Raw genomic sequence first — 15202 nt, forward strand, 5'->3', positions numbered from 1 at the left:
TTTTACCGAATAACTGAATGTTATGCGATTTATATTAAGCTCCTCTAGAAATCCTCTGTGAAGAAACAAGGAAGATGGTTCATCATTGACATGACAGAAGTAAATAGATAAATTGGATGTGGGTGTGTTGTGTGTTATAGATGAAACCGTCATGCGTCATATTCGGGAGTTCCAGATGAAGCCGGAGGACTTTGAAAGAGTGAAGGTGATTGGTAGAGGAGCGTTTGGAGAAGTTCAGCTGGTGAGTAAAGTGTGTAGGGTCTGCATTTATAGACTCTCTCATACAAATCTATGGGCAACATATGAAATCTAGTTGACCTAATCGGCATAGGAGAAAACTTAAGACTCCACACAGAAAGGCTTCCTGGCTCGGAACTTCCTTGCTGTGAGACAACGTAGCCACTGCACTGCATTGTGTGGGGTCATATCAGTACTATACATAAAAAAACAAACCCCCCCCCCCGTTTCACAATGTCCCCCTCCAAAGAAATGTCAGCAAAAAAAATAAGCATTTCTTATTGGCTAAAAGAATGTGGGCCCCTCCCCCTAAATATACCAGCCTGTCACCAACAATGATAGATGCGGCTGATAAACTCATGACAGAATTTTGAATTTTGGTTTAACTATACCTTTAGCAAAAATGTATTGCGGTACTATATTGTACATCTCTACAAGAAATCCTTTGGAGATATCCATACAATGTATCTGTGCAGGTGTAGCGTATGTATTGTAGGCATTCATCCTGAACAGGACTCCGATATATAAATGAAAGACTGTGTGTGTGTAGTTTTGTATTTTGTAGCCTCTCTGGGTGTGTTTGTGACAGTCAGAGGAGGGATGCAGTGGGGCGCGTCTGAACAAGCCTGTCGACACAAACAACATGATTACCCAGTATTCTTCTCCATCAGTCTTCTGACAGGGCCTGTGTGGGTGCATTACGCCAGAAACACAACAACAGAGGGCGGTTTAAATTGCGCCTTGTTTGTCTAACAGGCAAACAGATTCTCACGGGGTATTTATTTGTGTTTTGAAGTTGTTTTGTGGGAGGGAGACGCAAGGACTGCAGAAGTTGTTTGATGAAGATGTGGTATGTGTGTATTTATCTGTGTTTTGCTTGAATGTGTGTAGGTTAGGCATAAGGCCTCTCAGAAGGTGTACGCGATGAAGGTGCTCAGTAAGTTTGAAATGATCAAGCGCTCAGACTCCGCCTTCTTCTGGGAGGAGCGTGACATCATGGCATTTGCAGACAGCCCATGGGTCGTACAGGTGAGACATCCAAATAACACTGAACACGTGCGCAAGCTTTAGGAAAACAATTTGCATATACACCTGCATTCATCTTTGTCAACGCAGTTTAACCTAACTCTTTCTTTCTTGTTTCCTTCTCACGTGCCCCCCCGAATCCGTGTGGCCCTCAGCTGTGCTGTGCGTTCCAGGATGACCGCTCTCTCTATATGGTTATGGAATACATGCCGGGAGGGGATCTTGTGAATCTCACCAGCACGTATGACGTTCCGGAAAAATGGGCAAAGTTCTACACGGCCGAGGTTGTGTTGGCTCTGGACGCCATTCACTCCATGGGCTTCATTCACAGAGACGTAAAACCAGACAACATGCTGCTGGACAGTCACGGGCATCTCAAACTCGCAGACTTTGGGACATGTATGAAGATGGACGAGGTGAGGGGTTAGGGCGTGTCTGGGGTTGTCATGAATGCAAGTGAAATGCTTGTCTTGTAGAGCCCTGCCTGAATGTTCTTGCTTGCTACATACTTTGAGTTCAAAAGTCGAGTTTGGACAAGAACCGGCATGCAGTTAAAGGACCTGGAAAGCCTCTGCAGTCTTTTCATTCCTGTATGTCCGAGTGAGGAAGTCCTCAGGTGGGTTCAGGGGTCATGGTGTCAGCCTGATGCGAAAAAGCACAGTTGAAGCTGAATGAAGATTTCGAGTCAAAAACAGTTTCTGTTATCAGGCCAACAAACAAAGTGGTCAAAAATGCTACTCAGCTGCAATTAAAATGAATAGTGACAGATGCATTAAGTCCCTAATGTTCTGCCTTTTGTGTTTAAGAAAAAAGAAAGTCATAAGGGTTTAACAACCTGAGGGTTTGTGAATGATGACAGAATCTCAGGTGCACTGTCCCTTTAACTTCTTCCTTCATTTGTGCTAGTGTTATTACCATCTTTGTGGTAATCCAGTGGTTAAGAATCTGGGATGGTAAAAACTAATGTTATTGTTTTGGTTGCCTCTAGCGGTTTTAAAATCGCTCCATCTTCTCTACCACTGCAAACACATTTGTTTTTTAACCATAAAAAACACACAGGCTGTTGTTTATCAAATTAAAACATGGAATAAATAAAATAGCTGTATCTACTCGATTATTAATGTCAGATAGACCTAGACTACACAGCACAAAGTATACATTCTATATAACATTTATCTGCGCAATTTTCACTTAATGTTATTTTACATTCAATTAAAAAGACTGTTAGGGTAACGCTTTATATCTATGGTAGGGAAGCATTTTTGAGTGAATATTTTTTACCCCGAGGTTTAAAGGCATAGTTCACCCAAAAATGAAATTTCAGTAATCATTTACTCACCCTCGTGTAATTTCATCCCTGTATAAATGACTTTGTTCTGATGAACACAGAGAAAGATATATTGGAAGAATGTTAGCAATTTTTTCCTGAAAACAAAATAGCTAACATCCTTTCAAAATCTTTCTTTGTGTCAAACAAATCAAAGAAATGTATACAGGGTTGAAACAATCTAAGGGTGAGTAAATGATGACTCAGTTTTGGGTTAACTACCCCTTTAATTCTGAGTTTGTCTTCATATTCCAACATCCACCTAATGATGTAAAGCATTACATAGTGGTTGTGTGAGCATGTGGTGCCATCTACAGTACAGCTGCAGAACTACATCCCTAGAAACTGGTCCTAAGTCAAGATTTAGTTTCAGAAGCCTGTTTATTGAAAGGTGTTCAAAGATATTTCATTAATTGATTACAGACAGGGATGGTTCACTGTGATACTGCGGTCGGAACCCCTGACTACATCTCACCAGAGGTTCTTAAGTCTCAAGGAGGGGACGGTTACTATGGACGCGAGTGTGATTGGTGGTCAGTTGGAGTATTTATCTACGAGATGCTGGTCGGTGAGTCAGGAACGTGTGCGTGTTGTCCAAAGCATGGGTCCGCAGTATTTATTTCATGAGATAAACACCTCTTTGTTTGTGAAGGTGATACGCCATTTTATGCCGATTCACTGGTGGGGACCTACAGTAAGATTATGGATCATAAGAACTCTCTTAAATTCCCTGATGATGTTGAAATCTCTCAAGAAGCCAAAAACATCATCTGCGCCTTCCTTACAGACAGGTGAGATCTTAAACGCATACATATGTTTGAAGATGACCATCTGATTCTGTATGCTTAACTCCTCAAAGTTTGCACCAGTTTGACAGCACATGGTTTTGCGTTGTAGGGAAGTTCGCTTGGGTCGAAGTGGCGTGGAGGAAATTAAAAGACATCCTTTCTTCAAAAACGACCAGTGGACCTTTAGCACCTTAAGAACGAGTGAGTGAAACGTGTTCTACATATCATTACTAAGAATACTACTGTTAAAACAATGCAAAGGCTTGCAGCAGTTTTCGTCCTTAATTTAAAACAAAAGCAAGAATTCACAAAAAAAGATTATGAATGTGACATAAAGCAACAACTAAAGCTAAATATTATGGCTGGACAATATATAGAAATGATAGAAATATTGCAAGGGTGCATGTTCCAATGGTAGGCAATAACTGGTTGATATTAATTCATAAAAAAGTCAACCGTTAAAATGCTTATACAGTTTTAGGTCGATGAAGATAAAAGGTAGACTGGCACGTGTATGTTTTGTTTTGCATTTGTTTGCGTGAGAGCATGTGCCTGCTCTGACAGAAATAATGTGAAATGTATGTTGCTTACAGTATTTAATTTCCTATTTTTAAATATATCTTAATATAGCTCAAATATATTTTACAAACTTTATTTCAACAAAGATTGTATATCAGGTTATTTGGCTAGTTATCGCATATCTTCCATTTTGTGCAGCCCTTGTCCGTTCTTATTTCCTGTGTTCCCTCACTGGTATGAAACCAATATGATCATTTCAGCTCAACAAGAGGTTAACATGTCTAAAGAAAACGTATACCCCGTTAGCCAGTGCCCTGTAACTCCACTAAACATACACATTGTTGTTAAACCTGGCTGTCTGTCTCTTTCCTCAGCTGCAGCACCTGTAGTTCCAGAACTGAGCAGTGACATAGACACTAGTAATTTTGATGAGATAGAAGAGGATAAAGGAGAAGTGGAGACCTTTCCTACACCCAAAGCTTTCGTTGGCAATCAGCTGCCCTTCGTGGGCTTCACCTACTTTAAAGAAGACCAGTAAGAGTTGTTTTAAATCAAAGTGTTTTTGTTCTGTTTTGCTGTAGATTACCTGATGTGTGTTTGTTGCAGGTTGTTGAACGCTGTCAACAGTGCCGCAATGAAAAACGACCACCCCACATCCAGCAATAGAGAGGTACAACACACTCGACCTTACCAGCATAATGTAGAACTGAGTTGATATTGTAATGAGATGCTGTTTTCAGGAGTAGGAGCTTGTTTTTTACGTTTCACAAAAAGCATAGTTTTACTGTTTAGATTTTTTGCAATAGACTTGATAAACACTGACAAAACTGTTGACCTCGAAACCTCATCCTAACTTTTTCTTTCCTTTTTTTTTCTGCAGGACAATTTAGCTGTAAGTGTTCATACTCTTTCTATTAATAACAACACACGCATTCGAGATACAAGGTCCAATGTTGTGTTGTTTTCCTCTCAGCTTCAGAAGAAAATGCACTGTCTGGAGGAGCAGCTCAATAATGAGATGCAGGCCAAAGATGAACTGGAGCAAAAATACAGAAACAACTTCAGTCGCCTGGAGAAGATCACCAAAGAACTCGATGAAGAGGTAAGTGTGCTTCACCTTTAGAAATAAACATGACTATTCTGATGTCTGCTACATTCATTCATATTGATAAATAGAATAACTCTTAAGTATTATAGCTCTTTACCTTTATTCTAGTCTGTTTATGGTTGCCAAGCAATGCAGCAGCTTGGCGCATTAAGATAGAATGTTGAATCTGATGAACCATAATTTTTTCTTTTTGTAATGTGTATTTGCACGTGCGTTTGTAGATAAATGGCAGGAAAGTCTTTGAGACGTCTCTGAGGCAGCTGGAGAGAGAGAACGCTTTGCTGCAACACAAGAGCGTTGAGAGCCACCGCAGAGCCGAAAGCGAAGCCGAACGCAAGCGCTGCCTGGAGAACGAGGTGAACGGTCTGAGGGATCAGCTGGATGAGATGAAAAAGAAGAACCAGAACTCGCACATCTCCAATGAAATGAACATTCACCTTCAGAAACAGGTTTGTGTGGCGGGGTTTGTGACCTCACATCCTGGATGTGGAAGGACACTTTTGCTATTCATCAGCTTAGCATGAGAAATCAGTTGGAGTTTATTCAAAAGCATTTAGTCTTTTTTAGTGTGACTCCAGTGTGTCTTTGTTGTTATTTTATTGTTTCAAAGTTGTCTGTATTATATTTCCGTAGTTTTGACAAAAGAAGGTGAATAGTTGTGTTGTTGTTTATTCAAAAGAAATGTATTCCATATCCATATGACAAACCTGTCTTTTTCAGCTGGATGAGGCGAACGCATTGCTGCGAGCAGAGTCTGATGCAGCTGCGAGGCTGCGTAAAACTCAAACCGAGAACTCTAAACAGCTGCAGCAGATGGAGGCTCATGTGAGAGAACTGCAGGATAAATACTGCATGCTGGAGAACAGCAAGCTCACGCTGGAGAGAGAGAACATCACCGTTCAGGCGGCGCTGGACGCAGAGAAACGAGAGCACAGCCAGGGCTCTGAGACCATCTTTGATCTGCAGGGTAAGAGTTTGTATCTGCTCTGAACATCTGTTACATGACTGACTCTTTGGACCTCTAACATAAACTTTTACAATTCAACATGAGCAAGAGTGCTTCGGTTTGGCTGTAGGGATGAATAAAACTAATGTATAAAGATATTTATACCCTCTGTTTGTAGCACGAATCACTGGTTTGGAGGATGAGGTGAGACAGGCAAGACTGGCCCTGTCTAAAGCTGAGTCAGAAAAGAGACAACTTCAGGAGAAACTAACAGACCTGGAAAAGGTTACTAGACATCTAATTCCCTACCATTTGTGTAATCTGTAAAAAGTCTTCAACTGTAGGAAACGGTTGACTTGGGCTCGTGTATACTCTGTTAAACATTACAGAGAGGTTAGATCTTAAATAAATAAAAATCTGTGTGAAATGTCATAATCAACATTCCTTTTATTTTCATTCTAATGGACCTCCCACTCTGCACATTTGTCAAATAGGAGAAGAGCAATCAAGAGATTGACATGACCTATAAGCTGAAGGTTTTACAGCAAGGTTTGGAGCAGGAGGAGGCGGCACACAAGGCTACAAAAGCTCGACTCGCAGACAAGAACAAGATCAGCGAGTCCATTGAAGGAGCCAAATCTGAGGCTGTGAAGGGTATGACCGTTTAAATACACCTCTTAAGAAAATAAAAGCACTTGTTAATTGTTTGTGTTGTCATATATCAAGACAATGTTACTGTTACTATTATTTACTATTTACCTTCTAGCACAATACATGCATATAAACCTTTTTCAAAAAGGTATTGACAGAATGAAAACAACGTTTGGATTTGTCTTATCATTTAGTAATGGCATATGGCTGTAAAATGCACTATTAAGCACAATAAATTGCAGGCGTTTAAAAGATGTCTGACTTTCAAAACTGACTGAAATCAAATAAATTGTTTACTTGTGTGTTTGTGCAGAGCTAGAGCAGAAGCTACAGGAAGAGCGTTCCTCCAAGCAGCGTGTGGAGAACCGACTGTTAGAGCTGGAGAAGAAGAACTCCATGCTGGACTGCGACTACAAACAGTCACTGCAGAAACTCGAGGAACTGAGAAGAAACAAGGATAGACTAACAGAAGAGGTGTGTTTGTGTTTGTGTGTGTGTGTGTGTGTGTAGTACAGCGTGTGTTTGTTTCTTAACGGACAGATTATTTCTCTCTCTCTTTGTGTTGTAGGTGAAGAATCTGACTCTGAGGATCGAGCAGGAAGTTCAGAAACGGAGTTTGACTCAGAATGACCTGAGGGTTCAGAACCAGCAGCTCAGCACCCTGCGTACGTCAGAGAAACAACTCAAGCAGGAGATCAACCACCTTCTGGACATCAAACGCAGCCTGGAAAAACAAAACATGGAACTGCGCAAGTATGCGACCCGCGTATGCAATTGTTGAAGTTATTACCATTAGTGATGTCATTAATTAATCGCGAGAGCGTGTGTTTCTAGGGAGCGTCAGGATTCTGATGGACAGATGAAGGAGCTTCAGGACCAGTTGGAGGCAGAACAGTATTTCTCTGTAAGAGCTTTTAACTACTCAAAGTCCTGTAAGGGTCCAAAAACAAGCACCTAACCAGACTCTTTGTATCTCTCTCTCTCTCTCTCTCTCTCTCTCTCTCTCTCTCTCTCGCTGTGTAGACGCTGTATAAGACACAGGTGCGAGAGCTGAAGGAAGAGTGTGAAGAAAAAAATAAACTCTATAAAGACATGCAGCAGGGTCTACAGGAGTTGCAGGAGGAGAGGTAAAATGTTTTGAACACTCTGTAGAAATGACAGACATCTTGAAAAATCTAAACGGTTTTCCATGTTGGTCTCAATTCCATGAACTTCTCTGTTTTAGGGATTCTCTTGCAGCCCAGTTGGAGATCACACTTACCAAAGCTGACTCCGAGCAGCTGGCACGCTCCATTGCGGAGGAGCAGTATTCCGACCTGGAAAAGGAGAAGATCATGAAGGAGCTGGAGATCAAAGAAATGATGGCCAGACACAGACAGGAGCTCTCGGAGAAGGACACCACCATCACCTCGGTGAGTTACATAACGTTGTTGCTGGGGTCGCAGTGGTCTATGCAGGTCTTAATCTTGGATGGTGTTGACTCTGAACTGACGTATTTCCTATATAGTTAGAAGAAGCTAATCGCACTTTGACCAACGATGTGGCAAACCTGGCCAATGAGAAGGAGGAACTCAACAACAAGCTTAAGGAGGCGCAAGACAGTAAGATCTCCTGCATGCTAAAATAAATGTTAAATATGTACCTGACAGTAAGGGATATAGAACACACCAAATTATTTCTCTGTTACAATCTTCAGACCTGCAGAATATCAAGAACGAAATGCAGACCGTTGCGCAGGTGAAACTCACTCTTGAGAAACAGCTGCAGTCAGAGAGAACTCTTAAAACACAGGTACACCACAACTAAAACGCAAACCATTCAGACTTCAGGTGAGTGTTATTTTATGTAATTGCTTAATTTAATAATCTTTTTACCCTCTTCTTTAGGCGGTAAACAAACTGGCAGAGATTATGAACAGGAAGGAGGTCAGAGGTGGAAGCAGTCGCCGTGGAAACGATACCGATGTCAGAAGGAAGGAGAAGGAGAACAGGAAGTTGCAGCTGGAGCTTCGTTCAGAGAGGGAGAAACTCAACAGCACCATCATCAAATACCAGAGAGAAATCAACGACATGCAAGCAGTACTATGCTACTGAACTACTCAAACTTGCCTTTAAAGGGACAATTCGCCCAAAAATAATTTACTCAACCTCAAGTTGTTCCAAATCTGTATTCATTTTTTTGTTCTGGTGAACACCGAGAGGGATATTTGGTCTCTAAAGCGCTCTAGTTCTTGGCCACATTGACCACCGTATAGGAAATTACAATGGTATTCAAACGTGCCCCAGAACTTTTTGCTTTCCTACATTCTTCAAAATATCTTCATTTGTTACCATTAATAAAGCACATTTTTTGGGTGAACTACCCCTTTAAGGCCCTTAAAGTATATACAATCTGCACACAGATATTCGTGTCAAGAATTTGCGTCTTCAATGGATTATGTGTTTATTACTTTTCTTTATCTCCCGCAGCAACTGGCGGAAGAGTCGCAGGTGCGCGTTGAGCTACAGATGGCTCTGGACAGTAAAGACAGTGATATTGAGCAGCTGCGCAGCTTGCTGAACTCTCTCAATATCCAATCTCTTGACTCAGCCAGTATGAGCAGTGGCCCAGAAATGGACACGGATGAATCACTTGCAGGTACAGAATTCTGTTATTTTCTAAACTTGTGTATTTTTTTGAATGACGGTCTTCACAGGGGTCACACATTTTTTTTTCTCTGTTTCACTACTTTCTTTATTTACTTTCCTCTTTTGTTTTTGTATCCATGTAACTCTCTTTTATACCCGCTTAGTTTCGGTCATATTCTCAGTGCAACTCTTCTTTCACCTCAGAGCCTAAGCACACAGGTGACCTGCATGGAGTTCAATGCATGAACGTGTGAACTTATACCTGCGTGGTCCTCAGCTTTTTCCGAACTAGGCAGGCTTTTCTCACAAGCTTGTGTAATTATTTTTAAAGAAATTATCTTCTTGCGCAGAGACCAGGCTGGAGGGTTGGTTGTCTTTACCTGTGAGAAACAACACCAAACGCTTTGGGTGGGAAAGAAAGGTACGTTTAGCAAAGACTCAGGAGACATCCAAGAATTAATTTATAAATATATATAATATCTATATTATATAATTATATATATACGATTATATTAATAATTGTGAATGTAACAGTAAAAAGGTTGTAAATGTCAAAACAAATATTTTATGATTTTTCAAATTATAACATTGGCAAGATACCTACGAATATGAGAAATTCTAAAAGTGATAGTTCAGCCAAAAAGACAAATTCTGTCATAATTTACTTACCCTCTTGTCATTTCAAACCTGTATGACTTTCTTTCTTCTGCAGAACACAAAAGAAGATATTTTGAAGAATGTTGTTAACTGGCCCCCATTCACTTGCATTAGTTTTGTGTCCATACAATAGAAGGGAAGGAGGGCCAGTGCTGTTCGCTTACCAACTTTCTTCAAAATATCTTCTTTAGTGTTTTGCGGAAGAAAGACAGTCATAAAGTGTTGAAATAAGGGGGCAGAATTTTTAATTCAAGAACAAAGATCGAACATAAAAGTATCAACAGTAAACTGTAGGTACCTTGTGTATTTCACTGTCATCAAGTGGCTTTTTAAGTAATAAACACAAGCCCAAAAAAGTTAGAATGCTAGTCATGTACCTTGATACCAGTGTTTATCACATGCATCAGAAATCCATGTGTTGTTAATCATGCAGCGTTTCAGTGAGTGTTTTGCTCCTTTTTATTCCTGAAGTATGTTGTTGTGAGCAGCAGGAAGATTTTGTTCTACAACAGCGAACAGGACAAAGAGCATTCCAATCCTTACATGGTGTTAGACATAGAGTGAGTCGGTTTTATCCTTTCTGTCTGTTTCTTTAATACATACTGTACATACTGTTGACTGACTCCACATCATCTGCTATCATCTTCTGTTTCCTTGACAGTAAACTTTTCCATGTGCGCTCTGTAACCCCATCAGACGTTTATCGTGCTGACGCCAAAGAGATCCCCAGGATATTCCAGGTTTGACCATTGATCCATCTTTATATGGTGGCACACTTTCATAAATTTCCTAATCACTTTTTATTGGTTCCCTAGATCTTGTATGCTAATGAGGGCGAGAGTAAGAAGGATCAAGAACTCGAGGCTCTTCCTGGAGACAAGTCTAGCTACATTTGCCATAAGGGTCATGAGTTCATCCCGACCCTCTACCACTTCCCAACTAACTGTGAAGCCTGTACCAAACCCCTGTGGAACATGTTCAAACCACCTCCAGCCCTGGAGTGCAGGAGATGCCACATCAAGTGCCACAAAGACCACATGGACAAGAAGGAAGAGATCATCGCACCTTGCAAAGGTACAAATAATGTTCCGCATACTTTAATACCATAAACATTTCAGCACATATAGTTATTGGTTTAACATACTGTACTTAGAGTAGTTGTTGATTTTGTTTTATAGAAATTAAAAACATACATTGACATTTATGCTCATGGCATGATGTGCCTAGCGAAAGTGACCTACAGTGCATTAAAACTATAATATTATCATATATTTGATCATTCAGTGCATATCTTGGATTGCTACCTCCTCACCCCCTTTTCTTTTCAATGCTTTCTCTGTTTCCAGTGAACTATGATGTGTCTACGGCTAAAAATCTGCTGCTGTTAGCCATTTCTCAAGAGGACCAACAGAAGTGGGTTAGTCGACTGATGAAGAAAATCCCTAAAAAACCTCCAGTGCCAGATGCCCCTCACCGCTCCTCTCCCAGGGTTCCCGTTAAAGTGCAAACCAGTCAATCCATGAGAAGACCCAGTCGACAAATACCACCAAGCAAACCCAGGTGAGGTTTGTCATGCTTATTTCAATAGCAACTGTGTATTATTTAACTGTGTTCAACTCTTAAAGCGGTGTCAGTACTCCGATATGTCAGAACTTTGTTCAGCCAATAATGTTCATGGTTGGCAGCCAGATCAATAACATTCCTTAAAGGGACAGTTAACCCAAAATTTAAAATTGTCATCATTTACTCAGAAATTCAGCCATACATACATACATACATAGTATGACCGTAGACTAAGTTCCGAAAATATTTGTTTGTGATTTTGAAAAAATGTTGAAAAAATGTTGTCCTTGGAAAAAAGTCATGCACTGGAAAACAAAAATGTGCAGATAAAGGGACAGTGAATGTGATGTCTTCATTGACTCACCCTCAAGTTGTTCTAAATCTGTATACATTGCTTTGTTGTGATGAACACAGAGAAAGATATTTGGAAAACAACAACAACCAGTTCTTGGTCACCATTTACTTTCATAGTAGGAACAATTGCTTTATACATTTCTTGGTTCTGTTGAACAGAAAATAATTGACTATTGACTACCATTGTAATTTTTCCTACTATGTAGTCAATCGTGCCCAAGAACCGTTATAAGCATTTGGAACAACTCAAGGGTGAGTAAATGATGACAGAATTTTTTGGGGGGTGAACTGTCCTATTAGCATGTATAATTTTTGGGTGAACTTTCCCTTTAACATGATACCAACATGGCTGTGAAATAAAGTAGCAGCTTTTGCTTTAGAAACAACATTATTCGCCACTGGTTACGGACTCGAGCACTACTCTATGATACACAGGTTTACACGCACCGTAAGGGAACAGCATACGGAATGTGTGGAGAAATCTGGCTTCATCTACCACAAGGGTCATGAGTTTATCCCTTTATTCTACCACTTCCCGGCAAACTGTGAGGCCTGTACCAAACCCCTGTGGAACATGTTCAAACCGCCTCTGGCACTGGAATGTCAGAGATGTCAGATCAAGTGTCACAAAGAGCACATGGACAAAAAAGAGGAAGACCTCAGACCATGTACTCCAGACAGATTCAACCCCCAGTTCACCACGGGGTGAGAAGATGGCCGCCTTGGAAACTGGACGAAATGTGTCGCTTTCCTTTGCCTACGGGACAGCTTCAGAAACCACCATCTTTTGAGAGTATTGAAGGGTACAGTCGCGGTACTTGACTAGCATGTTAACTCGTATTATGGCAAATTTGGACTAACCAGGTCTCAGATATAAAGCTTGAACTGTGTTGTATTACGCTGGTGGGATTACTGTGCTTGAGGCGAATCCAAGAAAACAGCTTGTGCACTAACAAAGCACTTTTTTCTTTGTGACTGGTAATACTTTTAAGGCTACACACTGCAATTTTGCATCATATGCTTTGGTGCATTTTTTTACACATTCTCACATAGAGCTCCATAGCTTGATACTGTGTTCTAAACAGAAACATTAATTGAATGCCAATCTTAAGACTGTCTTTAAAAACAGCAAATTTAACAAACTGCGTGGTTAAACCTCAGGAAGTGGCACATCATAAGATGAAATGGCTCAAAAATTACCTCAGAAGTTAAGATGCCAAGGTGTGTCTTCACCTTCAACTACCTCTAAACTGTGCCAGTAAACATAATATGGGTAAAGGTAAAGGTTTGAATGCTCTCTTCCACCTGCAGGACTCCAGATTTGGAGCTTCAGGACTGGCACTGGGCTCTGGATGACGTGGATGATGTAGATTATGACCACACATTTAATTTCTAAGGAGCATGTGTAGGGTTGTATCAGGGTAAACACTTGCATAAACCTGTTCCAAAACCCAGTCAGCTGCCTATGTAGGGAGCATTTGAGCACACCACAGATCACATGATGCATTGCTGTGATTTCTGTTTATAAACTAAAATCTACATAAAGAAATTACAACTAAAATATTTATACATTGTGAAAATGTATAATTCTGTCATTTCAAATGAATCCCTTAATAGTTAAATGCCGCAGTGCCTATGTAGACAGCAAAGCTGCTCGCTAGGTTTTGGAACACGGCCAGGGAGTGCTTGCATACTTTGCCGTAAAGTGGGATTTGGTTGCTGTTGAAGCAGATGTGAGCATGTGTGAGAGTGTTTTGTTTGTGTGGTCAAGATGGGAAATGGAGAATTTGCCATAACCCAAGAGACGTTTCTGAACCAATTCCTCTGCTTATAAACACCCTCTCCACTTTCCAAGACATAAGATGCTCTTGAATATAGAGCTGAACAGTTCCTCAAGCGTTTTGAAATATTAAATTCTAAAGGAGAGGGGTTTTTTTTCAGAGAATTGGATTTGGCCTGCTTGTTTCTTGTTTGACCTTTGACCCTCTTGCCCTAGTCCCCCCAGACTGGACACTCCAAAGATGAGACGAGAGGACTCCACGACAGCATTCTGAATAAATAAATAAGTCTGTCTGAATATGTTGGTTTAGTGTGTGAAGTGTTTGTCATGACGTCACTGTAATGTAAAAGGAAATGACTAAGAGCGATTCGTGTGTATAAAAACAGCATTTTTATTTTTTATTATTTACTTTTTGGTTATCTTTTGAAATAAAAGTCTGTGACCCTGTTTTTGTGTGTGTTTGCAGGTGTATTAATGTTCCTTTTCAAGCAATGCATGCTTTAGTTTAGTCTGTTGTTTTGGCTGGGGTTAAAATATGGTGAAACTAACTTTCTCCCTTTTTTCTCTTTTCAATCTCTCCCTTCTTCTTTAGCTAACCTTATTTTGGGCATCTGGTGCTGCTACATACATCTGGTGATTTGGGGTTCTTCCTGTCACACCAACAAAAGACCTTTGTCGTAACTTTCCGCACGTTTTGGCATATCCAAAAACGTGAAAGATGCACAAATGTTAATGAAGGTTTGGTGTCGTGATATGGCTTTTATGTTCTGGGCATGTGGTTGCTTTAACTTCAAGAGCACAACAAATCTACACAGAACAGAGAGGTCAGCACCACACCAAACATCTTATTGAAGGCCAGCGTTGACTTGAATCGGCTGGACAGAACCCCACTGGACCGTCTTAGGGACACGTAAGAGAATGTGGATGACGGCCCGATGCAATCAGGCTGTAGCGTTTTTCCAGTTGACTTTAAAGGCTGAATGTAGACAGTAGTACAAGACACACGTGGCTAGCAAACACCACTATACTGTATGAAACGGTTTTACCTTCATTAATGCAATGAAACTGTAGTTTGTTATTGTTCTACAATGTTTTTATTTTACGTTTTATTTTTCATCGAAATGCATCACATACGGTTCTTCTATTCTTCAGTCCCAACATCATGGTTATTCATCTTCAATCCTGGAGGGCCACTATCCCAGTTAAGCTTTATCTCTGGTTGTCTTTGGCAAGTAATACTGAAGACCTTGATTTGAGTAGATGTTGAAACTAAACTTTGCAGGACAGTGGCCCTCCAGAAGCAAGAGTTGTGTAGCCCTGTACTACATCATGAGTTGAATGTAATTTGAGCAGGAAACTGTTTGAGAAGAACATGATTATACAATTAACAGGGATCAAGATAGATATATCAAGATAGAGATCTTGTGTTTCTGACTTATGACTTTGATTATTTGGCCACAGGCTGAAACCAGAACGAAAATTTTAACTTGAGCTGAAGTTTTTTTCTGTAGTGAAACACGCATCTCTTGAGCTTATAAAAGGTGAAATAGAGTCTCACCCTAACATAAGAACTGTGGCCAAAAACTGATTACCCTTGCAAACATATGACTGAAGTATTC

General features: G+C 40.4%; 1 protein-coding gene across 2 annotated transcripts in view; it reads left to right on the top strand.

Moving 5' to 3' along the window:
* Positions 1–14032, top strand: part of rock2a (rho-associated, coiled-coil containing protein kinase 2a) — a 32319-nt gene extending 18287 nt beyond the window's left edge. The window contains exons 3-30 of one of the 2 annotated variants that reach the window (XM_079472423.1): positions 141–241; positions 1129–1266; positions 1419–1679; positions 3014–3158; positions 3243–3381; positions 3488–3579; positions 4272–4431; positions 4504–4567; positions 4871–4999; positions 5227–5454; positions 5726–5972; positions 6130–6236; positions 6446–6605; positions 6916–7076; positions 7171–7355; positions 7437–7506; positions 7626–7729; positions 7828–8014; positions 8110–8203; positions 8299–8393; positions 8489–8680; positions 9071–9239; positions 9580–9650; positions 10358–10446; positions 10548–10626; positions 10702–10960; positions 11233–11446; positions 12239–14032. In XM_079472423.1, coding sequence (XP_079328549.1) covers positions 141–241; positions 1129–1266; positions 1419–1679; positions 3014–3158; positions 3243–3381; positions 3488–3579; positions 4272–4431; positions 4504–4567; positions 4871–4999; positions 5227–5454; positions 5726–5972; positions 6130–6236; positions 6446–6605; positions 6916–7076; positions 7171–7355; positions 7437–7506; positions 7626–7729; positions 7828–8014; positions 8110–8203; positions 8299–8393; positions 8489–8680; positions 9071–9239; positions 9580–9650; positions 10358–10446; positions 10548–10626; positions 10702–10960; positions 11233–11446; positions 12239–12512 — 4214 coding nt within the window. In that variant the 3' untranslated portion in view covers positions 12513–14032. The remainder of the gene's footprint in view (positions 1–140; positions 242–1128; positions 1267–1418; positions 1680–3013; positions 3159–3242; positions 3382–3487; positions 3580–4271; positions 4432–4503; positions 4568–4870; positions 5000–5226; positions 5455–5725; positions 5973–6129; positions 6237–6445; positions 6606–6915; positions 7077–7170; positions 7356–7436; positions 7507–7625; positions 7730–7827; positions 8015–8109; positions 8204–8298; positions 8394–8488; positions 8681–9070; positions 9240–9579; positions 9651–10357; positions 10447–10547; positions 10627–10701; positions 10961–11232; positions 11447–12238) is intronic. The other variant, XM_079472424.1, reaches the window with a different exon arrangement.
* Positions 14033–15202: the final 1170 nt, after the last annotated feature.

The sequence above is a fragment of the Barbatula barbatula genome (assembly GCF_947034865.1).
Source record: "Barbatula barbatula genome assembly, chromosome: 14".
NCBI classification, from domain to species: Eukaryota; Metazoa; Chordata; class Actinopteri; order Cypriniformes; family Nemacheilidae; genus Barbatula; species Barbatula barbatula.